Source organism: Letharia lupina (genome assembly GCF_014066315.1).
Source record: "Letharia lupina isolate WasteWater1 chromosome Unknown contig_3, whole genome shotgun sequence".
Taxonomy (NCBI): domain Eukaryota; kingdom Fungi; phylum Ascomycota; class Lecanoromycetes; order Lecanorales; family Parmeliaceae; genus Letharia; species Letharia lupina.
Genome location: NW_023502972.1, coordinates 200335 through 223933, shown reverse-complemented (window position 1 = coordinate 223933; position 23599 = coordinate 200335). Strand labels below are relative to the sequence as shown.

The 23599-nt window shown below is 50.8% G+C and overlaps 9 protein-coding genes across 9 annotated transcripts; 3 read left to right on the top strand and 6 right to left on the bottom strand.

Moving 5' to 3' along the window:
• Positions 1-1793: 1793 nt before the first annotated feature.
• On the bottom strand, positions 1794-3008 carry HO133_006985 (uncharacterized protein; the record flags this gene model as incomplete). The annotated part of the gene is made up of 2 exons (XM_037297881.1): positions 1794-2459; positions 2718-3008. 2 exons carry the CDS (start codon positions 3006-3008, stop codon positions 1794-1796), a joined length of 957 nt encoding a protein of 318 aa, XP_037156516.1.
• Positions 3009-5949: 2941 nt separating this feature from the next.
• HO133_006984 (uncharacterized protein) lies at positions 5950-7436 on the bottom strand (the record flags this gene model as incomplete). The annotated part of the gene is made up of 3 exons (XM_037297880.1): positions 5950-6156; positions 6209-7024; positions 7071-7436. 3 exons carry the CDS (start codon positions 7434-7436, stop codon positions 5950-5952), a joined length of 1389 nt encoding a protein of 462 aa, XP_037156515.1.
• Positions 7437-9401: 1965 nt separating this feature from the next.
• HO133_006983 (uncharacterized protein) lies at positions 9402-9844 on the bottom strand (the record flags this gene model as incomplete). The annotated part of the gene is made up of 3 exons (XM_037297879.1): positions 9402-9585; positions 9728-9743; positions 9802-9844. The coding sequence occupies 3 exons, from the start codon at positions 9842-9844 to the stop codon at positions 9402-9404; spliced, it is 243 nt and encodes an 80-aa protein (XP_037156514.1).
• Positions 9845-10084: 240 nt separating this feature from the next.
• On the top strand, positions 10085-10439 carry HO133_006982 (uncharacterized protein; the record flags this gene model as incomplete). Its single annotated transcript, XM_037297878.1, has 3 exons — positions 10085-10103; positions 10160-10190; positions 10271-10439. The coding sequence occupies 3 exons, from the start codon at positions 10085-10087 to the stop codon at positions 10437-10439; spliced, it is 219 nt and encodes a 72-aa protein (XP_037156513.1).
• Positions 10440-11480: 1041 nt separating this feature from the next.
• HO133_006981 (uncharacterized protein) lies at positions 11481-12643 on the bottom strand (the record flags this gene model as incomplete). The annotated part of the gene is made up of 3 exons (XM_037297877.1): positions 11481-12257; positions 12312-12511; positions 12562-12643. 3 exons carry the CDS (start codon positions 12641-12643, stop codon positions 11481-11483), a joined length of 1059 nt encoding a protein of 352 aa, XP_037156512.1.
• A 2114-nt stretch (positions 12644-14757) lies between these two features.
• Positions 14758-16759, bottom strand: HO133_006980 (uncharacterized protein; the record flags this gene model as incomplete). Its single annotated transcript, XM_037297876.1, has 5 exons — positions 14758-15256; positions 15310-15467; positions 15524-15686; positions 15757-15986; positions 16421-16759. 5 exons carry the CDS (start codon positions 16757-16759, stop codon positions 14758-14760), a joined length of 1389 nt encoding a protein of 462 aa, XP_037156511.1.
• A 2001-nt stretch (positions 16760-18760) lies between these two features.
• HO133_006979 (uncharacterized protein) lies at positions 18761-20303 on the top strand (the record flags this gene model as incomplete). The annotated part of the gene is made up of 7 exons (XM_037297875.1): positions 18761-18800; positions 18852-18951; positions 19002-19055; positions 19108-19386; positions 19537-19644; positions 19729-20134; positions 20202-20303. The coding sequence occupies 7 exons, from the start codon at positions 18761-18763 to the stop codon at positions 20301-20303; spliced, it is 1089 nt and encodes a 362-aa protein (XP_037156510.1).
• Positions 20304-20822: 519 nt separating this feature from the next.
• Positions 20823-21735, bottom strand: HO133_006978 (uncharacterized protein; the record flags this gene model as incomplete). The annotated part of the gene is made up of 4 exons (XM_037297874.1): positions 20823-21025; positions 21075-21231; positions 21294-21622; positions 21705-21735. The coding sequence occupies 4 exons, from the start codon at positions 21733-21735 to the stop codon at positions 20823-20825; spliced, it is 720 nt and encodes a 239-aa protein (XP_037156509.1).
• A 437-nt stretch (positions 21736-22172) lies between these two features.
• On the top strand, positions 22173-22903 carry HO133_006977 (uncharacterized protein; the record flags this gene model as incomplete). Its single annotated transcript, XM_037297873.1, has 2 exons — positions 22173-22220; positions 22271-22903. 2 exons carry the CDS (start codon positions 22173-22175, stop codon positions 22901-22903), a joined length of 681 nt encoding a protein of 226 aa, XP_037156508.1.
• Between the last annotated feature and the right edge of the window lie 696 nt (positions 22904-23599).

Sequence of the window (23599 nt, the reverse complement as noted above, 5' to 3'; positions counted from 1 at the left end):
TTCGCGCTGTATTCCACCTTTGCGTTTGCAGTATCGCCGGCGAGGAGCATCGAGTAGCACTGAGGCTGAGCAGCTAGACATGAAGTGGTCGAGCTGGAACAACATGAAACAAATGTAGTGCGTTTACTGTATCAGGTAGCGCAATCCGAGTCCAGTAAGCGCCTGTGAGGAGACAAGCCACAACCGCCCTAAGGAGAAAAAACAAACAATGCATGGCGCATGCCACATGGCGGCTACAGCTGTGATAAGATAAGTTGGCAGGCAGCAAAGTATTGCCATCACTATCACATCACCAGTAGAATCGTTCGTAAGGATGATGGTGGTGTGGTGAGAAAAGAAAGAACGCGAACCATAGGCCAGATCGGCATCGCGCCTCCCCCACCATTCCACTTCGTCGGACTCATCCACTGCATGAATGGATTGGAGTCAAGGTATCGGACTCCGGATGTAGCATGTTGTCGACCGTTTGAGGCTGAGATGTAACGCGGATTGGTCGACCCTGCCAGCCAGCGAGATGGAAAAAAGAAAACTTGAAATAAGCAACCTCCACTCTCGCCCGATACTGATGCTCCATCGCAGTCATTACCCTGCATGCCCCGACTCAGAATCCTACAACGGTACATGCACTCAAAAGTCTAGCCGTTCCAGCTTCCCCCAAAAAAGCATCACCTCACCGAGAAAGCGCACGGATACGTAAGCGTAATGCACCTCTGCCTCCTCCACCAACTTACCAAGGGGTCCCACCGTGCTGACTCGATGCAGGTCATCCCAATCCTGCATGAACCCAACCCTCCTTTCAACTAATTCTTCCTCTGCGGCGCACACTGCACGCCCAATCGGAAGCGGCCTTTACGCGCTGGAACGTCTGTGGAAGCAACGGCCGATGCAGGTTGGGGGTTTTCGTTCCTTGACTTGAAAAGTTCTTGGAAGCTCCGGTGGGGGGACCAATGGATGTTACTGTACCTGGTCGGATTGGACCGGCAGAGATGTGAGACGAAGCGAAGGATCCGGCAGCCCGTGGGTGGACATTTGGGCCTAGGGGACATGAGGGAAGGATCTACATTTCTGGTGCGGCCGGTTGGCGAATGGGATGGAGGGGGAAGCCGAGTGCGGGTAAAAGAAGCAGATTATGCAGAAATGTTGTAGTCAGATATTAGAGCGGTAATGTACATTCCCTGGGGGGCATGGGCTCGTGGCAGGGTAGGGCTGGAGCGTTCTATGTTTTAGGGGGAAAGGATGACAAGGGCGGCTGATGGTGTGATGTTTGAGGCACAATTTAGTGGTCAGCTGGTAGAATTTTGAGGATGACTGGGTTTCAGGGGATGGATATGTGTGGGACAGGCGGATGATGGTGGTGCTGGTATTTGACGAGTATGTATTGTATTGTAATCATTATTGGGGAGAAGCTGGCACGTACGAGCAGAAGGGGACCAGGCTGAGAAGGTAAATATGTTTTGGATATAGATGTAGATACAGACTTTGCAGTCCAAGGCAAATTGTCTCCAATGTGTGTGACTCAAGCTCGATCTACCTATGCTGACGAGCGTCAGTGACTCATGAGAACCAACGCGCCCAATGATGCTGAAGAGGAAACAGGATGAGGCCCAATATTTGTACATTAAAAGTTGAAGGACTGCACCATTGCAATGCTTCGCTGGTAAACGTTCCTTCCCAACGAAATGCAAGGGTATCTTCGCGTAAAGTGCTGCAAGGCGCCAGAGCAATGTAGTAGATATCCTCCAAAAGAAAAGGATAACGCAACGATGAGTCATCAGGAAAGACTCTGGTGTGCTCTAGGCGGCCGACGGACGGCGTAAGATCTCCTCGCAGTTTGCGTCAAAACGCATATTCCATAGCCTGATACCTTGCATCAGGCTCTCCGTTTCCTCCAGTTCCCTGTCTCTTCCGAAGATGGAATCGACAAACTCGCAGCCGCTGTTTTTCCCCATTTTCACAGATCCTTTCGCTCCTTCCTTCCTCGCCACCTTCCACATGTAGTCTTCGCAGATCTTCAGAAGTTTCTTGAAGCGCGCCCATAGTCGGTCGCCACCCGCCAGGAAATCCTTGATTGTTTCCCGGTTATCAGAATACCTGACTCGTGGCAAACATTCATCAGCTCTCTTCATCTTGCAGGCTAGCTTGATGAGCAGCAACCAGAGATCGCCCGCTACCTCAGACATCGGTGTTTGTGGTCCATGGTGGAAAACGGTCCAGTCATAGATCCATTTACCGAGCGAATTAGCATCAAAGACGCTCCCAAGTAGCAGGACCGGTGACTCAGTGGGATCCCAGTTTTTCAGCGAATACCCAGCAGGTATTCGGTGTTTGGCTGCATCAGCTGCTGTTGCCTCGCGTGGTGGCGGCGCCGCTTTTGCTGGTTTTGCCGTCGACGGTCTAGACTCCGATGGCCGGCGCGCTCGTGTCTTTTGTGAGTCAGAGGCTTTCTCTTGAGCAGGCACCTGGTTGAAGAAGAAGTGATTGTTAGCTTTGGGCTTTGGCTTGTAGTACTTTTCTTCTTTGTAGCGGCTGGCTTGTGGCCTGATGTACGTGAATGTAGGCTCATCTGCTTCGTCAGACGTATCATTGATGATAGGCTGTTTCTGCGACCGCGTGGAGGCGTGGCGCCTTGGGCCGTCGGTGTTGCCACCACCATGGATGCCAGTGTTTGAAAAGCGGCGAGCTTTTGGTTTGCTTCGTTCGAAATTGTCTCTACTCACATGGTCCTGGTATACCGGTGGCGACTGGTAGTCTGGCCTGGTAGCGTAATAGCTTTGGGATGGGTATCCTGCTGGAGAGTGCCATCCTCCTGGGCCTTGTGGGTAGGTGTAGCTTTGTTTGCGCGAATGTCGCTTTGTAGACTTTGGTGATGTGGTTGGTGATTGATACTGCGGTGGTACCCAGTAAGAGTAGTGCGGAATGGGTTGAGGCGATCCTGAGGGCGAGGTTGTTGCTGACGTATTGTAGTTATAGCGGACATATCCCTGCGGAGGGACAGAATAGTGGTACATGGTGCGCAGTCGCGTGCATCGAAAGGCTCAGGATGTTATGTACAGGCTTGTGGAGGATGTCGTCCCCGGTCCGGTCGAAGGCTGTCAATTGAGGCAGTCGATCTCGGTCGTATAGCGTGGCAATGTCGAAGGAGGAGAGAGGGAGGAGGAATTTGACTGCTGCTCTCTCTAGACATATGGTCGGTCGGAGGATTTCTGTAGGATCTAAGTGATCTTGAGGTATGGATCTATGCTGGCCAAGATCCAAATGAGGTAGAAATGATTGACTGTACTGTGCGACAACGATTGTATGGTGAATACTGATATTCAAGTGATGTAGGAGAGAGGAGCGGGAAAAGGGAGTGCAAGAAGGGTAGTAATAAGAAAGAAGTGGCAGGCGAATCCCTGTGGTATTTTAATTTGTAATGAAAGCTAGTTTTACTAGCGTATTCTGCTCAGGCACAACAAGGTTGTGGAGCTAAGATCCCAGACCGCTGATTGGAGGTTGTCGAATGTTCTCTTCCGAACAGAGTCTCTCTTCACTGGCCCTCGGCACTCCTGACCTGAAGCTGCGATGAGTCTTTGCCTGAAGCTGAATTGCCCGTTACGAAGTGATAGGCAAAGGTTCCAAACTTTGGGGATTTTCGGTTGGAATTAATTGGTGGATATTACACGTTGAGGCTCTCCATCGGCAAGGCAAAATCGTGCGATGTTTATTTATGTATGGATGCCTTGGCAGTACATAAAACCTGCAAACAATTGCCCTTTCTCTTTCCTTTCACTGCAGACCAATCCTGCTGTACACAAATAGATATGTAAGACCGTTGCGATGACTCAAGACGAATGAAATCAGAACCACAGGACGTCTGGTCTGGTCCATTATATACTTGTCTGGCTTTCCTTTTGCTAGAATAATCCAGCCGCTTCCACCAGTCTGATTGCGCAGAACCTACGTTTGTCATCATCATCATCATCTTACTCTCACCTGCCCAGCATTTCTCTCTTTTCGTTTTGCAGATCTTCTCACCTCTCATGTCGTCCTCGATAATATATATGCTTGTCAAAAACGTCTTCGACTGCATACATATTAATGCAAGTTGCCATCGTTTAGGCAGGAAGCCGTCGTATCGGAGATGCTCGCTCACTTTCTTCCTATCACAGAGAGGCCGCTCAGACAATCGTCAATGCAAATTCATCATATGATAGATGGGTGGCTTCCATTACGGAGTCTTCCCCTCCTTTCTCCCAGCCACCGGGCACTTGGTCTGGCATTTCCTGCTCGGATCGTCTCGGTCTCGAGCCCATCGCTGGCGGTATCGTTACCGTTGATGCAGGACTAGACATATTCTCCATTGAAGATCCCCCAACTTCACCTTTGCGCAGGTCCACCGCACTCCCGAAACCTAATCTATTGGCCAAACTTGCAAGAGGAGCAATCAAAGCCATCTGCAACATCGTTGTTGCTCTGCGCCATGACTTTGTTTTGTGGGTGTGAGCGCCGGTGCTGCGCTGATCTTCGGAGAATTAACGCGAATGGGGGAGGGGAAAGTCCAATGCCAACTTTTAGCCATTTAGTAATCCGGTGGCGCTGCCCTGCGTGAGCCAGTGAGCGTTATTACTGTTTCTATTCTCTTCACCACTTATTGAGCCATCTCTTTGATATCAAGAGTAACACTGCTTTTACCTGATGAGAGCCGACTCATCACATTTTATATTTCACAATTCGACACTGAGACAAAATGACCCCGCTTGGAAGATGATGATGCTCAGACTGATAGAGTACAGCCGAGGGATCTGCAAGGGTGCTTGCATTAGCCCGAAACACTGGGGGGCATCTCTCGACATTTTTCATTGGTGGGGTTTGGGGGTCTCCAACTCGGCCGCCACCCAAGTAGGAAAGCTAGCGATAAGAGACCTGCATAATCCACTTGCGCCCGGACTACTTACCATAATATGCGCCGTCCCTCTCCCGTCCAGGAGCCTTATTACTGCACTTGTTGGAAGAAAACCGTTTAATTTGTTCGCGGCGGTGAGGCCAGACATGATTCTGGGCCTTCGACGACCAGTAGGATGACAGCGAGGGGGAGAAGTCATCAAGTGACAACTAAAATGGCGCTGTATCGCACGTCTTGTTGGGTATCAATGCCTCGGAATGCCTTTTCTCGACGACGAGAATCATACCAAATGATGGCCCAACGAAGATTGGATTCCAGTACGGTACTGTAAAGGTCCGGGAGCCCGGTTCGGTGCAGGAGCATCCCATCTCTAGGCGATTTCCAAGTATTGCACAGATTCACCAAAAAATGGTTCGGAAGGATGGATCTGTGCGTACTAGAGCATGTCATCCTCGCTTAGATTAGGGTTGGGGGGCTGCCAAGCTGAACACATGTTTTTCCACTTCGATTTTGGGCATCAAGCTGCACCATTGGAAAAACCTGTTTATCGTGCTTCGAATTGCTTCAGGGAAAGCGCTCAAGTACGGAAATACTTCGTCAGCGGTGCTGCTCTTGTCAATGCTTCAGGGAGTTCGATCGCTGCTGAAAGTACCCTTTTCGGCACCTTGCTTGAGGATGATTGTTCGGGTCCGCTCCCAGACTCTTGGTCGATGCATGGCTTGGTCGTCTTTTATTACGGTACGCAGGAGCCGGTCTTTCCAGGGGGGAACTTGCAGCGTAAGAGCAAACCTGAACGATAAAGACACTGCGAGTCAAAAGTATTGTGTCTCGATTTAGGGTCAGTATCTGTCATGCTTGAAAGCGGATTGAGCTTTGAGTATCTATTCTATCGTCCTTGAGCCGACCCGATAACGCCACGGCTTGCGAGAGTCCTCATGCCCATTCACTGACTCCAGGCCATGATGTTCCAACAACCCTACTTCCAGTAGATTCTGTAGCGGCCAGCCTGTCTAGCTGTGCTGCCCATCGATTACTTCAGGGATCCTTCTGAGCCACTTGCAGATCCTTCATCTTACCGGCAGCTCTGCCGAAGTTGATTGTTTTGCACCTCTCGCTGAAATCGAGTCCTTCGGGAGCTCTTTCGTGTATGGCAGGAATTCGGGCTGGCCGGGAATGTATTTGCGCAGAACCTCAGGTACGTTGATACCATGTTCGGTTTGATAATTTTCTAGCACGCAGCAAAGAGTACGCTCAGTAGCACAGAGCGTAGCATTCTACTCTCGACGTTAGCAACCTCCGGGAATAATGATGATGTACTGAACTTACAAGAGCGTGTGCGTATGTCTTTTTGCTGCTTGTTTGTGATTTGGCGCCATACCGTATCTCAAGCTCCCTCGTCTGGTAATCTGTGCAATTCGAACAAGAAACGAGCTCCTTGTACTCACTCTGAAATGGGAACCAGGATTCCAGGTCAAATTTCTTTGCGGCAGCATTGTTCAAAGCGCCGGAGACTATTGCAACGACCCTGTACGAAAGGCCCAACGATTGGTAGAAACCTTCGGAATTTGCCAGCATTTCTTCTAGGTGCTCCCATGAGTTTTCGGGTTTGCAGAAAATGAATTGTTCGATCTTTTCGAATTGATGCACTCTGAAAAGTCCCCATGCATCGCGACCGTGCGAACCAGCTTCTTTGCGGAAGCATGTGCTGTAGCCTGCGTACTTGATGGGTAGATCCTTCTCTGTCAGCCATTCGCTCTCGTGAAGGGCGGAGAGTGGCTGCTCGGAGGTTGCAATCAGGTACTTGTCGGTCTTTTCCGTGCCGTCGTCGGTTACTTTGTAAAGCTCTTCGTCAAACTGTGACAGCTGCGCCGTCTTGGCCATGGCTTCTCGGTTCATAAAAAAGGGAGGCTGGTTGGGCGTAAAACCTTTGCTGAATAGGTACTCCAAGCCATAGTTGACCAGTGCCAGGTTCAGGAAGAGGCCGTAGCCTGTCAGACAGTAGCCTCGATGTCCCACAATCTTAACGCCTCTTTCTGGATCGTAGCCGTCCAAGCGGTACAGAACCTCGTGATGTGACAAGCAATCCTTTTTTTGTTTCTGAAAACCCTCAGGCGCCCATTCCTTTTCCACCTTATTATTCGCCTGCGCAGGTTAATGTTACTCTTGGCAGTGCTCTGGAAAAACGAACCTCGTCATTGCTAATAGGCACCGACTCGTGCACATAGTTTCCCACCGTCTTGGCCTTCAGATGAAGCGCCTGCAGCTTCTCTGCGGCCGATGCTTCCTGGGCAGCTTTCTCTTTCTGCAAAGCTTCTTTCTGCTTCAAAAGGTCCTCCGCATCCTCCTTCGCCTTCTTTTTCTTGCCAATCTCCTTTTGGGTGTCGTTGACTTTGCTGCCGATCTTTGTGACGCCGTAATTGGTCTTCCTGTGATCCTCAAACATCTGAATAATCTCGTCCACGATCTCTACTGGCTCGCCTCGTCTTCGCTGCGACTCCCGAATCCGCTCGGGATCACCACCACGCTCGGCGATGAAGTCTGTGATGTCTAACATGGTTGACGGGTCAAGTTGGCGTCGAAATAGGAACAAGGAATACAATGCAAAACTCCAGAAACTCTGAATTGTGTGAACAGTCATCTTCCCCAGAACCGCCAAAGTTGATCCCGCACCGAACTAGCGGCGGTTCGCCCCGTGGGAAAGTTACTCGTACCCGAAGGCTGAAGGAGGGCGATCTCGGCGATCAAAAGACATCCATCACCACCCACAAGCCTACAAGACCTCAAGGTTCCTTATTCTCTTCTCTCATCGCCTTTCTCACTCTCCTATGGACTCTGAAATATTGAGGACGGGCAAATCCTCTAAGACTTTACCATGTCAGCCAACAACACATGCTCAAGCAGGCCGTCTGACCCTAGGACATTGGAACCCCACATGTCGAAATCTCCCCAACAGCCAGCGGTCAGCAAATCTCGAGAGCTGGCTCAGGACTTGAGATCGGGAATCAACAGATCTCATCTCACCCTCGGATGACCGTATCAAGTGAGAAGACAGACCGACCTTTTGCGATGCCCGGCGGCCTGATCACCTACCCTACGCACCTTGACGAAGCATCGATCGAGAACAGACATGCTGTTTCGCATGGGAAGTCTAGCTGGCCGATCTGTCGTCTATCAGATTCAGCAGTAATATACAGCAAGCTGTGCAGCATTCTACTCCGGTTACTAGCCTGGCGGATCGCAAGCAAGGCGCGGATGGGTTTCTCCAGCCCAACGGTCTGACTACATGTACAGGTAGGGTGCTGACTTGGCCACATGCAAGCGAGGCATTATTTGTGATAACGGCTGTGGGGGTTCACGGACTGCAACGCTCTCATCTGCTTTCTTTGGGCTATCTGCCGTATTGCCAGGTTAAGGTCTTTTGGTTGGCACGCGGAATGTTACTCGGTTCGTCTCTGACTCTTTGATAAGAGGTAGAGCTGGTAATCTACAGCCACGAGTTTTACGACTGTGCCGGCCGTCGTCCGTGGAAGTGGGAATGGCTGGCTATGCGATTTTCACGGAATTGGCGGACTCTAATCAATTTGGTGGTGGTGGTGGTGGTGATGCAACGTAGGCTGGGGTCCATGTCTAACATGCATGTCTTATAGATGGAGAATCAAGGGAGGAGGCACGATTATATATATCACAACGCCTCCGCTCCCACCCTGAAAGCATATGTTCTGGCGGAATGCTAGGGCCTAAAACGTTGCTTCAATATATACGTGGGAGCTCAGAGACCGAGTAGATTACCAGATGGGCTAGCAGACATCGTAGGATTTAGCCCCTTGCGTTTATAGCTTTGCCCGCTCAAGGATCATAGATTTTGACGGAGAAAAAAAGCCTCAAGCTCAGCAATTGCAAGCGTGACTGCTGGCACCGTCCTCACTCGCTATCGGCATTGATCTCGACAGCGATAGGCCAGGCCAAGAACTGGTTCCATCCTTCGCTCTCCCAATAGTTGTATGGGGTATCTTTGCAAATGCCATGGCCAATCGCATGGTCTTCGCCGAGAGTCCCAGAACTGTCACCGGTAACGATCGATTTCTGTCCCATCCATTCAATGAGTCATCGAGCAGGTTCATTCGATCGATGCACAAGCAAGCTGTTCAAGGAACCACAAGCTCCGCCGTCCTTGCCGTCCTGCTTAGTCCTGTCCTGTGGATGATGCACGGGACCGCGCCTGATCTATCGCCTTTGCTGGCCGCGAATAACAATGAATCCCCATTGCGACATACCCATGATCCTGACCTAACCCCCTTACGCCTCCATCCTCGATCATAATATCCAATCATCTATTCTTCGTCTGTGTGTACCGGAATGGCTGCCTCGTCCTATACACAACGCAAACCGTTAACCCTCTCTTCAACAACTTCCTCTCCTCTCCTTCCCTCTCCTCTCCTCTCCACCCGCCTCGCCCCCAGCCTCCCTCCCTTCCTTATCCAACCCCCTACCCTCCAAAACGAGACCCAAAACAGCACACTCACGGCGAAAACTCCCCAAGCTTATGTCCCACCATCTCCTCCGTGATGGTCACGTCATGGTAGATCTTCCCGTTGTGCACCTGGAACTTGAGCCCGACGAAGTTGGGCAGTATGGTCGCGGCGCGCGCTTGCGTTTTGATTGGGGGGGTCCGCTCGCCGGGTTTGGACTTGATGATGGGGAGGCTGTGGGTGGGGAGGGTGGAAGGGTTAGTGGTTGGATGATGGAGGGGTGGTTTTGTCGATGGGAGCCAGGTCGAGGTGGGGAAGGAGGAATGGGAATCGCTGGGGAGGCATTGGCTGTCTGTCTTTTGGAGACTTGACTTACGGGACGATGTTGGGACCTGCAGAAGGAATTAGCTAGAAGCTTTTGCGTTTAAAGCGAAGGGATTGATTGTCCACCTTTCCATACAGACCGCGCCAATAGCGCTTTTGTAGGCTTCATCGGTGTGTGTGCTCTGCAAGCTCTCTCTGAACCGGTCTCTAGCTCCTCGAAAAGTAAGTAAAGTACTTTAGGGGAGGAGTGCCAAGTAATCTTTTAGCGCCACGCTCATCTACGCTAAATCCCATCAGGCAATCTAGGCGAGTCCTCATCCACGACGATTCTTTCCCACAGCGAACACCGGCACCATCACCTCGAACAACCAACCCTCCCCATCTACCTACAAACGAACAAGCCGCAACCATGACGAAACGCACGAAGAGTAAAGCCATCACTTCCCCTCTCTCCCCACTGCCAAACACTAATACTATCGCACAGAGGTCGGCGTCACGGGAAAATACGGCACAAGGTCTCTATCTACATCCTCCCTCCCCCTCCCCAACCAAACCCGTCCCACCGGAAACCCATCTAACAAGACCGGGACCGCAGATACGGCGCCTCGCTCCGCAAACAGGTCAAGAAGATGGAAATCAGCCAGCACGCCCGCTACACGTGCACCTTTTGCGGCAAGACGACGGTCAAGAGACACAGCGTCGGCATCTGGAGCTGCCGGAGCTGCAAGAAGACCGTCGCGGGCGGCGCGTGGACGGTGTCGTGAGTGGCCCCTTCAATTCCCCGCTCTCTGATCTGGTTGGCCCGGAGAGGTTGTTGGTTCAGGTTTGTAAATAGGCAGTGGAAGCTGACGTGGGGGGTTTCTTGGGTACAGGACGCCCGCGGCGGCGGCTACGAGGAGTACGATCAGGCGGCTGAGGGAGATCGCGGAGGTCTGAGGGGGAGGTGTGGGTGCGGCGGGGAGAGTGTGATGGTTGTTGTTACGGGCGGTGATTGAGCTGGGCATTTTCATGCGCTCGGATCCGAATCAAATCAAATCAAATCAAAACGTCAATGCTTGAGTCTTTCCTGCCGCAGATCCTTGTGAACGGTTGCGTGTGGGGAGCGCGTTTGAGAGGTATCTCAGGAGTGGAACATCATCATGGTGTCTGGTGTGACTAGTCCTTCCTTCCGTGCTGTGTACATGCATTCCTTGCATTCCAAACCCCATCCCACACCTGAATCCCCCCACGCCCTTGAGAAATCCCCTTATCTATCTACATTGTGCAACTTCCTTGACGGGCAGAAAGTCGTGAAACGCTAAGTGGAAGGGGCCAGCGAGAGAACTGATTCCGATCGTGGCGTCTCCTTTCGTGGGAATGAACGGCCTGAGGGGCCTACTGTATATTTTGATCGGCGGCTACATGTCTGACCTCGCTCGGCCGTGGCGGTTTCTTTTGGTTGGATTTGCAAAGGGATTGCTTCGCGTGCTTCTCTTTCCGCGTGGTGGTGGTGACCATTCTGCTCCACCGGGTAGGTAATTCCTTCATTGGGAGGGAGGGCTTTTACGTCTGTTTCCCTCAGGTTCAGATTACGATTTCGGTGACGTTGGGAGCTAGAGCTCCGGAAGGGTAGCAGTTGTTATATTATGGGCATATGGATGATTTTTCTTGACCGAATGGGTTGGCTTCGGTTCTAATATCTACATTGAAGATAAGACACTGACAATCCTACATACATCGCCAGACAATTCTTGCATCAGAGGTGACATATTTGCAGCTTGTTCTCAGAGGTTGCTCTCAGGATTCAAATAGCCTGCTGCCATGCTTTATTTGCTGGTATCCACCACGTAGCGACCAGCAATCTTGCCCTCGTGCATCATGTCGTAAACCTTCTGAAGCTCGCTCATGCCAATAACCTTAAATGGTGCATTGATGAGGCCACGGCGGAAGAAGTCAATGGCCTCGCTGGTGTCCTTGCGGTTTCCAACATAAGATCCCTTGATCGTCTTCACACCAATGACAGTCTCAAAGACAGGTGCACGGAGGTATGCACCAGCTGGTAGACCGATAGCAATGACTGTCCCGCGAGGTCGGAGGTATTCCGTGGCTTGCTGGAATGGCTTCTCGTTGACAGCCACCAAGATGACTGCGTGGGGCCCAAGCCCATCCTCGGTAGCAGCTTGCACATCTTTGACGACGTTTGAAGATTTGGCAAAGTCAACGAAGGAGTGGGCGCCGAGCTTCTTGACCATCGCCTCCTTCTCGTCGCCAGTGTCGATACCGATCACCTGGAGACCCATAGCCTTGGCATACTGGCAGGCGAGAGAACCAAGACCTCCTCCGGCACCAACAATGGCGACCGTCTGCCCGGGCCGAGCGTTTGACTCCTTCAATCCCTTGTAGACAGTGATACCTGCACAAAGAATAGGAGCGATGGCATCAAGGGGAACATCTTTTGGTATACGTGCCACGTGTGCAGCTTTGGCAATGGCGTACTGTTGGAAGGTTCCGTCGACTGTGTATCCGGAGAGAAGAGCTTTCGCGCAAAGAGGTTCGTCTCCGGTCTGGCAGAAGTCACAGGCCAAGCAGGAGCCGTTCAGCCACTATGGTTGCATGTTAGTTTCGAGGTTGGATACTATATAGGGTGTGAATTTTACCTTGACACCAGCGTGGTCACCGACTTCAACGTCCTGAACCAATTCACCCTTTGCTACAATGACACCAGCCCCTTCGTGACCTCCAACGAGAGGGAGCTTTGTTGGTAATGGCCAGTCACCGTTGACGGCATGCAGATCGGTATGGCAAACACCAGAGTATTTGATGTTGACTAGAACTTCATCAGGGCCGGGCTTCTGAACTGGAATTTTGTCAGCGTTCTGGTCAGCTTAATGAAGTGTCTTGACTCGCCTGGAATCTGCTTATAGTCGACAGGTCCTCCGGTCTTCTCAATGACCTGAGCCCATTGCTTCTCTGGGATGTCGTGAGACATTGTAGACGTATATAGTCGTTAGGACGAGATGATCTTTGTGGGTGGTATTCGCTGATTGAGGTATTTGACCTTGTAGATTAAATGTTTCAGTGATGAGGAGGTCCGCAGGAAATGATGTAGAGTTGTTTCTCTTATACGCTCTCTATTCAACGTCACATCTGTCAGTCAACCCCACATGAGCCAGAGGAGGGGCTCGGGGCTCGAGGGGCAAAAACCTTCAGGGCTAGACTTGACCTACGAATCCCGCAGGTCATCGTCGATTGGTGGGGCCATGATTAGGTGCGTCCGTTGCACCGAAACTGAATTGGGGCAAGAACAGGGCAAAAAACGAGCCACTCCCACCCAGACTCGGCAGAAAGAGAGAAGTGTCTTGTTCAGATGTATTATTTTCCAAAGGGTTCATCTGAATGGATCTCCTGGGCATGTGCTTTCATCGTACTCTACTCTCAGGTTGTAAGGTACTTTTGGAATCCGGAGAAAGTGGAGGCGAGTGTGCATCGTTCTAGAGTACCCCGCCAAACGGGATGTTGGGGTGGACATGAATGGGAAGGCGTGCTGTTCCTCTTCGACCGAAAGGCTCGCAGATCTACCTTAGGCTTGTCAAAGAAGACTTTGTGGGGCAGGCCACCTTGCCCTTCTAATGCAACTTGCAAGCTGCTGGAAGGGACGTTAAATTGCGGGGATAGCCGTGCCCAGCTTCTCGTCAAATTTAAACTTTCAGTCCACAGATGAAGCACATGTATGCAACGTCTCGGTCTCCCGGAATGAATTGAACATCGCGGACTGCAAGATCAGATCCATGCAGCCTGCAAGCAACAGACCCTTCTAAATGCGTAAGCTTCTCTCTAGCTTTGCCATTTGGTGCGCGGACTGGAAGGACTCGATCGATCGAAGATCTCAGGGTCAAGGAGATGGTGCCCTTCTCGTCCTCTAGAGGCTTCCTAGCCAGCCATCCAGAGGGGAAAGCCCGCATCGTCGGCGAGGGAACAGAATTGGTGCATATTTTCAGGGTCTCGTATACGGTTGCGGTAGTCTTGCGCCTCCTTCTGCCGGAAGAGGGCAAAGGACAATAGGTGCCTGTCGCACTGGCTGTCAGCTCTTGAAAGGATATGAAGTTGAGACTTTGGAGCCTATACTTGCCTGTCAGTCTGAATTTGTGTTGGGGTCATTCGCTCAATCTTTTGCCGGGCCCCAGGAAGAAGCATCCAACACGTGTGGAATGCGTCCCGCTCTTCTGGCGGATGATGTATGTTAGGCAGACTCCAGAGTAGTCTCTCCTCATTTCAATAGTAACTGATTACTGCATCCGTGACTTCCGTGAGGGAGTGGAAAATGTAAGCATGATGGAGCACAAGGTCGGACTTGCTTCGTGGAGGTAAAGAGGTCGTCTGTTGGCCCTAGATCGTGCTTGCCTCGAAAGGAATTACTGGAGTGGTTCCCACAGCAATGACACTCAAAGTCTACCCTCAGCCTGTCAAACGTTTACTCTCAATTGGTGGACTTCTCAGAGGCACGACAATCAATGCAGCATGTCGACTAAGTATGCGAGAACCATGTGTATTTGTTGCCTATGAAGACTGCTCTAGTGCATCATATGAAAAAACGCCACGACGAATCATGGTGGGAGGTGCCCGAATTAGCTACAGATCTCGCCCAAAGCACAGGTGCCTTTCCTCCACCTTCGCCTGCCATAAGACCGGCGTGGTGTTCGAGCGGGATTGTTGAGAACTTATTGAAGCTGGAAAACAGAACACAACTAGCTGAGTATGGGTCATGACTGATACTGCCACTTCCGACTAGTTGATGTTTTCTTCGGGTCCCATGCCATGTGCGGAAAGAATCGGTAAGTAAGATATGCTATGGGGTGGAACTGGAAATGAGTCGATAAACAATATATTAATACAGTGTGAAAGAGCCTGTCCGACATCGAATGTGGTGTGAAGTGAGGAGTCGACAAAGATGAGGACCCATGGTGACCGGATGATTCGATGACGCGAGGTTGCTCCGAAGCATGGAAAAGAAGTTTCGTGAAGTGAGACCGTGACTGAGCTGAAGTGTGATCGAGCATGCTGTAAGTGCTAATGAACCTTGCGAATGGATTTGTCTGAGAAGATTCACAAGCGTACGAGCGCATCGGGCTTGTAGGCGTTCGAGGGGGAGCCGTAGCCGGGACCCATCTGCGGATCGACGGCGATAGACTTGTACTGGAAGTTGATGTTAGGGCGGAACCCCCAAGGGTTTTTCGTGAGTTCCGAGTACTTGAGCAAGACACGAGTTTCAGCGATAAGTTGACGGTCAATGTTTTCCTGCTTCGCACCAACGGACTCCCAGGTGACGCCGTTGCTACCGAACTGAGGAGCAGGGATCGGCAACCCACGGAGACGATTGAGAATGGCAAAGGGACCATATTGGTTCATGAGAGTCTGTTTGACGTAGTAGGGCGTCGCTGGATACGTGTATTCCGGGAAGTTGACGGTACCGTTGGCGTTGGTGGTCGCTGTCAGGACGCGAGGAGACATACGAGGCAGGCAGAAGTAACGCTGGAACAAGCCCCAGGCCTTCAGGACAATGAAGAGGACGCTTCGGAGGCGAGGAGAGAACTCGTCCTCGTACCTATAGAAGGATCAGACCGCACTCAACTGAACCAAAACGAAGAGACGACTCACCCGTTGCAACGACGTACATCCTCGTCGAAGACAGCGACAATGCATTTCCGACCAGCAGGCTTGAGGAAACCGGGAATCGAGAACAAGATAGAGTCCAGCATAGCATCGGAGAATGTGCAATTCCAGTGGCTGAATTTTTGCTCCTTGGCAGCAAAAATCTGTGAGTACCTGTCAGCCACATCCTTGGTGACGGAGTGTAAGGGGTTAGAACTACCTGACGGAAGTTTTCTAGCTCAGCCAATGTATTGGGGACCCATTTGCAGCCCATCATAACCGACATCTCGCGCCAATAGATGAACATGGCGTGGACCTCGAAGTCCTGAAGCTTACGCCAGCCGATAAGATTGATCCATTGAACGGGGCCAAGCATCCACATCCTGCAACAAGGCATTAGGTCAGCAGCCACACATCGGGTCGAGTTAGGCGGTATGTGGTATATTGACATACCAGGACAGCCATAGCACGGTATCGCTATTAATCACGCTACCATACATGCTATGATGCTCATTGATACGCGCAATGGATAGAGCATGCTCTCTCGAATGTAAGGGCTGAACCTGCATCTGTGTCATGAGACAGACGGTTTCTTGCTGTCTACCGTGGCTGATCATCTGGTCCGTGCTCGTGAAGTGGCCAGAATTGACGATGACCTTGGATAGGCAGGGCGCAGTTGCAGTCTGTGAAGTCGGGTGTCAGCAAAGCTTTGATTGGTCGGAAGACGATGAGATGTGTAAGTGCATGGATGAGATGCCCGGGAATGTGCATGAGCTTGCTAAGGATTTCGGGGAGAGCGAGATCCAAGGAGAAGCTCGGAGAGGCCAGAGAATAGTGAAAGAGGAAATTCCTCGGCTAACATTCTGGACTCGAGATGCGATTGGAGAAATGTAAGTGTCATCAATCGAGATGATGAAGTACAACAGGGTGATAGCCAGACATAAGGGAGAAGGAAAAGATCACGTGAAGGTGGGTGACTCGGAGAAAGGAGGAAGATTGCAGATGCATCGATCTCGGGGAATATTCCAAATAAGCTTGCACGGGAGGTAGGGACAAGCGAAAGTTTATGCATGCGATTGAAGGGAATGCACCCGTGAACTCTGCAGTAAGCACGTACCTTGAAGAATTCCGAGATCCAACCAAATTCGAAGACGAAGGGAAAGTCCCATTCCGCGAGGTTTTTGAGGACAGCCTGAGACTCGTCTGGCGTCATGTCCTTGTAGGATCCGAGGTCATTCGTGAAGCCATAGCGCTTCTTGATCATGTTGACGCGCTGGTAGCGAAAGTGAGCGACGATGAGCATGTAAGATGGGAGCATGAAGCCAAAGAAGGTGACCCAGAACTGGGAATTGGTCATGCATGCCTGGACAACAGGCAAGATGGTTTGCGAGATCAAGAGGATCGGAAGGAAAGCCATCAAGGCCACCTCCTTGATGAAAGCCATGAGTCCCTTCATGCTGGCACGCGCTTGGGTGACTTGAGAGGAATATGTTCAAGGTAAAAGACAGTGTTTTAGAGCGAAGGAGCGGAAGCTAGATGATGTTCTTGTGGCGGGAGACGGCTCGGTCAACAGCAACGAGATGGATGATGGTGGTGGGTGTTGAGGATGATGAGGTGGAGGATGGAAGGAAGAGGAAGTGAGTCACAGTGATCTTGAAGAAATTTTCATGCCTAGTATCGCTGACCAAGCGATCTACATTGGTTGTCGACGACGATGAGGTTGTTGACGATTTTCGTTTACTTCCTCAAATAACAAACGGAGAATGTGTTTCCGGTTATCTATAGTAGCTCGGCCGAGTGAAAGGCTTTCCAAAAATGCACAGCCGGCGGTGGTTAGTGTGAAGGAGCTTGTGAATTCTCGTCTGCAGGCTAATGATTCTTTATGCACCTTTGACAGCTGCCATTGGTGCAAGCCAGAGCAGAGGGACTTTGAAAAGTCCCGTTGGCTGTGGTGTGATGAGTTATGTCACATGCTATATCTTCTCTGCATTGGTCACTATTGAGGCAGGGTATGCGAGACATCGTGATCGCGGGAAGGAATGAGGTTGCAGGAGAAGCGTCGACTCGGATCAAGTAAGGTAGAGTACCAGTACCTGTTGTCCAATCCCAAGAATCCCAATGTTGCTCATGCAGACGGATCGGCTTCCCGAGCCATTGATAGGATTCCAGGAGCTTGGAGGGTACAGACTCATTCATTTTCCCAATAGCTACAGAAGAAAATTTCCGTGACTGCATTCTTGTACTTGCCATCTCTGGCAACCTTTGTCGTATATCCTTGCTGCAATACAAGCGCCGATTTAGAAGCTACATGCCCGTCTTCGGGCGTTGACTTGAGACTGTTGTATTTGTATTGACCTCTTCCATTACTGGAATCGTTCTACCGTGTGTGAGCTTCCTTCACGGCGAGAATTTGTGAGCCGAGAGGCTTTCTCTGAAACCTCGGGAAGAGATGGAGTCACCAATGAGTCCTCAAGGTATTATCGCGATTCCGTGATAAGATTGAAACTCGTTTTCGGCGGTGGCTGATGTTTTCACGCAGCAATTGCTGAGAAGTTGTGCTTCTCTTTATCAGATATCAAGAGACTGGGAGAAGTGACGAATGGTTTGCTCGAGTGAGAGACGGGCGAAGATGCATCTGTAGGCTCAGACCCTGCATGAACTGGAAGTCGACCAATTCATTGGGAAGCTGTAGAGCTCCAAGGGTTTTTGACGGAGCATAAGAGAAGTCTGCCCTACGGTTGCAGTGGCAATAGCACCATGCAGCAATTGAGGTATGCATCACCCCTTTCGATTCAAGTACGCCAGCCATCTCAGAGTTGAGTCGTTACGTTGAGATACTAGCCGCAGAAATCCTTGTGGAGAGATCGCCAAGCGTTAATTGACGGCATTCCCGCGCCTTTACTCTTTACCTTAGTGCACGGATTGACTTTGATAAATGTGGAGAGACTTTTACGGATGCCGAGGCAGCATGCGCTTCTGGAGAAGTGCCGACTGGGGAAGACGTGGGGTGATAAGTTGAAATTCTCCGACACCGTTGACTTCCAGGGCGAGTGCGCGCTGATGCTGATAGTATCAACGGCGCTGCTGAAACTCAGACGTATTGTACCTCTCATGGCTCTCTTGACGTTTACTGTGCTGCTTTTAAAGGCCTGATCATTTCCTTTCATGGCAAAGGCGCATGCGTATGCACACCTCACACACGAGGCAAATATCCATGCCGTTGCCGAAAATTTAACCCGCTGGCTAAGTGTTAGATCATGACTAGAACGATAACCAATCTCAATGGAGCTCGGCAGCACTGGGAATGGCTCGAATCGAGAGGGGCGGCTTCGACTTGTCTCCTTTACCTTCTCCAACCTCTCTCTGCCTCCACCATTGCTATCTTGTTTCCTCCGTTCTATTGTTTCTTTCATGAGCTTTCATACGTTTATATAGAACCACCACGCTCGATTGCAAGATGACATCAAATAACATGCATAGATTGCAGACTAATGACTGTACGTTGGAACATATGCAATGGGAATAAGTGTATACTGACCTTGAAATAGTGGAATTGGGTGCAACCGAAGCCGTTCAGCAGCATTTGTCTCGAAATGTCGTTGCTGGGAAGCCAGTATCGCAAAGAAAGCTCGATTTCGAGCACGCTCGGTAAATAAGTTTCAATGCCACGCTGCCCGGTGTATATTGAGATACCTTAGACCACGTTGGCTCCGAGAGTGCATGGCAGAAGCTACAGGAGTCTTCTTCTATGTGTGAGTGCTTTCTGCAAATTATGACAAGGCGAAGAGACTAATAGCGCACCAGCTTTCCTGGAATAGCAGCCATCACTTCCTTCTACATTAATGCCGCCCAACCCAATCCCACAGCCTTCGGCAGTATCTTTCAAATTGGCTGGGGCTTTGCAATCGGTATCGCTTTTGCTATCATCACCTGTGCCTCGACATCGGGTGGTCACTTCAATCCTGCCATCACAATTTGCTTCGCCGTCTGGCAGGGCTTCCCTTGGAAAAAAGTACCTTATTATATATTCTCTCAGATCTTTGGAGCATTCATCGCAGGAATGCTGCTTATGGGCATGTACTGGTACGTACTTCGGAGTGAAGCTTTCCTATTCAAAATCGGGATTGGGATACGACAGATTGCGGAGTGAAAGGGTCTTTTCCCTCATGAGACCTTTGCTCATAATTTGGATTTTGGGCTCGAAGGCGCAATGCTGACTCCAACTTCGCATAGGCCGGAGATCCAAGAATTCAAGGCAGCAACCTTGGCTGCCGGACGGCCGTTGGTTTACAATGGAGGACCGGCAAGCATTCTGTGCACATTCCCAAATCCCAATCAGACGTAGGTGGATCTTATTTTCGTTGTTCCTACTTCGTCCTAAACCTTACGCAGAGAAGAGCTTTACTTACACACTGCCACCTCCAGAAATCTCGGCTACCTCTTCATGACCGAATTCTTCGTCGACTCCTACATCGGCATCGTGATCTGGGCCTGTCTCGACCCGGCGAATCCCTTCGTCTCTCCCGCCGGCGCTCCCTTCGCTATCGGTCTTGCATACGCTACCATGGTCTGGGGCTTCGCAGACATCTCCATCTCTACAAACCTCGCTCGTGATCTTGGAACGAGAATCGTGGCCGCTATATTCTTTGGTGGAGAGGCTTTTAGTTACATGAACTACAGCTGGATCGCCATTCTGGTCAATGTGCCTGCGACGCTGTTCGCGACGGGGTACTATGAGTTTTTGATGCGGGATAGTTTGAGTAAGATTGGGAAGGGGCATGCGGTGCATGAAGAAGGGGAGGACGGATTGCAGAGGCATATTACCAGGACTGTGAGTCGCTTTCCCCTTCTTTGGATGCGGTACGGGGGAATCAAAGCTGACTCTGCGCGTGATGCAGGGTATGATTGAGACTGGAGCCGCGAATATGTTGAGAGATAGGCAGGGGAATGAGAGCTCGGATGAGTATGGGCTCAGCAAGCAGTCTAATCATATTGAATGAATAGGAGATTTGGGTGTCCGAGAACATCATTGGACGTGTTTAGGTCTAGATAAGGGAGTTGGACATGGGTGGGGGATTGGTAAGATGTTATATATATTATTGATTGGTACACACCATCTGTTGCACCTAGATGTACGAGAAAACCAAACGTTTGGTTCTTTGGATATAGGATAGAAAACGTAGGGAACGGTGACGGTTGGAAGTCATATGTATTCGTGGAGACGATACTGTTAGCCATGGACAGCAGCCTGCCAGGCTGGTATGTTCCCAGAGAGCCACATGAAGTAAAGCAGCAGACCGGTGGCACCGCACCGCGAAGCAACGCGTGGCAGTAGAGTCACACGATAAAGATGTAAGCTCGAGAGGCTCTATCGCTTTTAGCAGGCACCGCTGAAGTACAAGGTCTATCTAGTGCGTTATCATCGTAGCATTACCCAGCATTGGCAACCAGTGTCATTTCCCTCAAGATACCGCCTTGCAATGTGGCCAATCTGCTCGCTATGTACTAGATCTCAAGATCTAAGACACCTCTTCGATCTTGGCGCTCGTGGCAGGCTCTGCAGCCTCCTTGCCTTTGCCCTTTCCCTCCTCGCCTTCCGCTTCGTCTTCGAGCTCGGGCATCTCCTCGTCGTCATCACCACCTTCTTCAGCGTCGTCTCCGAGGTCGCCCATGTCTGGCATGTCTGGCATGCCGCCTGCGCCACCGCCGAGCTTTGAGAAATCTGGCTTGATTAGTATTTGTGTGTAATTCGGGAAGGCTCGCAGACTTACCGATGCCACCAAAGCCTCCATCACCGCCCATGCCGCCCATGCCACCCATGCCACCCATTCCGCCCATGCCCTCCATACCTGGCATGCCACCTCCCATACCGCCCATGCCTCCCATATCGTCTTCAGGCGCGGCATCTTGCTCGTCCTCATCAACCCACTACAAAGACCTCGGTCAGCAGACTTGATCCCTTTTCCCTGTACTCTCTGAGGAGTGCCTACCTTATCAAAGTTGGTCTTCAAGAAGTGCACCTTCTTGCTCTCTTTCAACAACCTTGGCCAATACTCCGCCTTGTTTTCCTTCTTCCTAAGCACAAACTCCACATCTCGCGAGGTGTGATGCGTCTTGCTGTTTTCAACGTCGATCTCGGCAAAGAATTCTAGCTTGACGTGGTAGGTGGTTTTTTTGGAGTCGGAGTGGCCAGTGAAGGTTAGGGATGTGGGCTTCAGGTCGACTTCGAATGATTTGTCGGGGACATCAGGGGCAGATATGGTGAGTAAAACGTAGTTGCGCTCAGGGTCAGAGGCGGAAGAGCGCTGAGCCCAAAGGACTGCGAGTAGAGGAGATGGTTAGCCATTTGGTCAGAGAGGCTACGATTTTGTGTCAAGGTTGTTTGTGCGGTAGCTGCTCACCCTCTGGTGTGGTCTGCTTGGTTTCAGACATTGTCAAGGTAAAGACGGGTCAGTCTAAGGTGATGTCGATGCTAGGAAATATTGATAGCAGTTGCTTAGAGTGGGTTGTATAGCAAAAGTTGATGTAGAAAATGAAGATCGTTTGAAAGAAAGTGAAGTCTAGCGCGGCTCACAAGGCTGAAGATCTTGATAGAAATTGGTAGAAGCAACATCTATGCGGAGCTCCCAATTCGTGCATCGTAGGCCAGATACAGAGATCGCTGAGTTCACAGAAGAGGCAATCGATGGCTTCATCGAATAACTTACGCGCCTAAGCAAAGACATTCCAGAGCTCGTGGCTTTTGGCCTAGTGGGGGGCGTCATCCTGGGAAAGAAGCTTTTGAAGCTGCATACTCTATACAAAACACAACAACATGGGCCTGAGATAAGGGGATCACAACTATCTAGTGTCCACTCGCTCTCGATATCATGGAATCAATCAAAGCTGTCTTCTTCAAGCCCGACCCAGCAGCGCAGGTCAGTCACCCCGCCAAGAGCAAAGGAAGCACAGCACTGACCTCTAGCAGATGCGGAAGTGTAACGGCCTCATACGAGCCAACACCCGTAAATTGGATCGTGACATACTTCAGCTCAAGCAGCTAGACCAGAAGACCCGCCAATACATCCTCCAAGCCTCGAAACGAGGCCAGAGAAACCCCTCCCAAGCCAAACAGGCAGCCCTGGAGACCCGCACATTTGCGAAAGAGATGATCAGGATACGGAAGCAGAGCAATCGGCTTGCTACGAGTAAGGCGCAGCTACAGAGTGTGCATATGCAGGTGAATGAGGCGTTCTCGGTCCGCAAGATTGAGGGAAGCATTAAGGCTTCTACGGGGATAATGAAAGATGTGAATTCTTTGGTGCGACTACCAGAGCTTACAGGAACGATGAGGGAGCTGTCGCAGGAGCTGATGAAGGCGGGTATCATTGAGGAGATGGTGGGGGATAGTCTCCCGGATGATGACCTGCTGGAGGGTGAAGATGAGGAAGCGGAGGCTGAGGTGGATAAGGTGCTTGGGGAGATACTACAGGGTAAACAGGGCGCGGCCAAGGTGGACCAGAAGCCTGTGGAAGAGGAGCCAGCCGAAGAAGAAGACTTGGAGGACCAAGAGGCTACGCTGGAGCAGATGCGGGGGAGGTTGGAGGCCTTGAAGAGCTGATAAAGTTCTCGGCCTGCTGAAGAAATGATGCACTTGTACGCCGTTGGGCGAAGCACTGGATATGCCGACAAGAATATGGAAAATGGGCCGTCAGGACGTTCAGGCGTTAGAGAATATGAGGCAAAATCCGAGACCTTCGGTGTTGTGCCGTTATTACACTAGGACAGGGGGCGTCTTTCACTGTATGCAAGTGTATGCAATTAGTCACTGATGTAGCTGTGAAAATCCATCGATCACTGCACATGAAGCCATTACCATTCACTTCATTCACGGTTTCCTTGCGCTTCCCCCTGTAGAGCCGCATTGGGCCTAGGCCGTAGGGTTTTAGCGCGGCTGCGATTTCTTGCCTTCGTCCTCCCTCCTTTCCGTCTTTCAGCAACAACACACTTTGTTGACTTACCGTCATCACATCATCATTTTGAACGTTCATCACTACACCTGGACTCAATATTCACTTGCTCTAATTCACTCGAGCCGCTTCGTGTCAAAACCCTGCCTGCCAGCCACATCTCAACACCACCAACAGCCAGCACATCAAACAAATACTATTTAAGCCATCAGACCATTCGTCTTCACCATCACCGGTTCCTTGCTCTTGTAAGCACATCATCCACAGCTGCTTCACAGGTCACAAATCAAGACCTTGCCATCAAGGACTCGCTTGAGCCTACCTTCAGCCTTCCCTGCCCGAGAAGG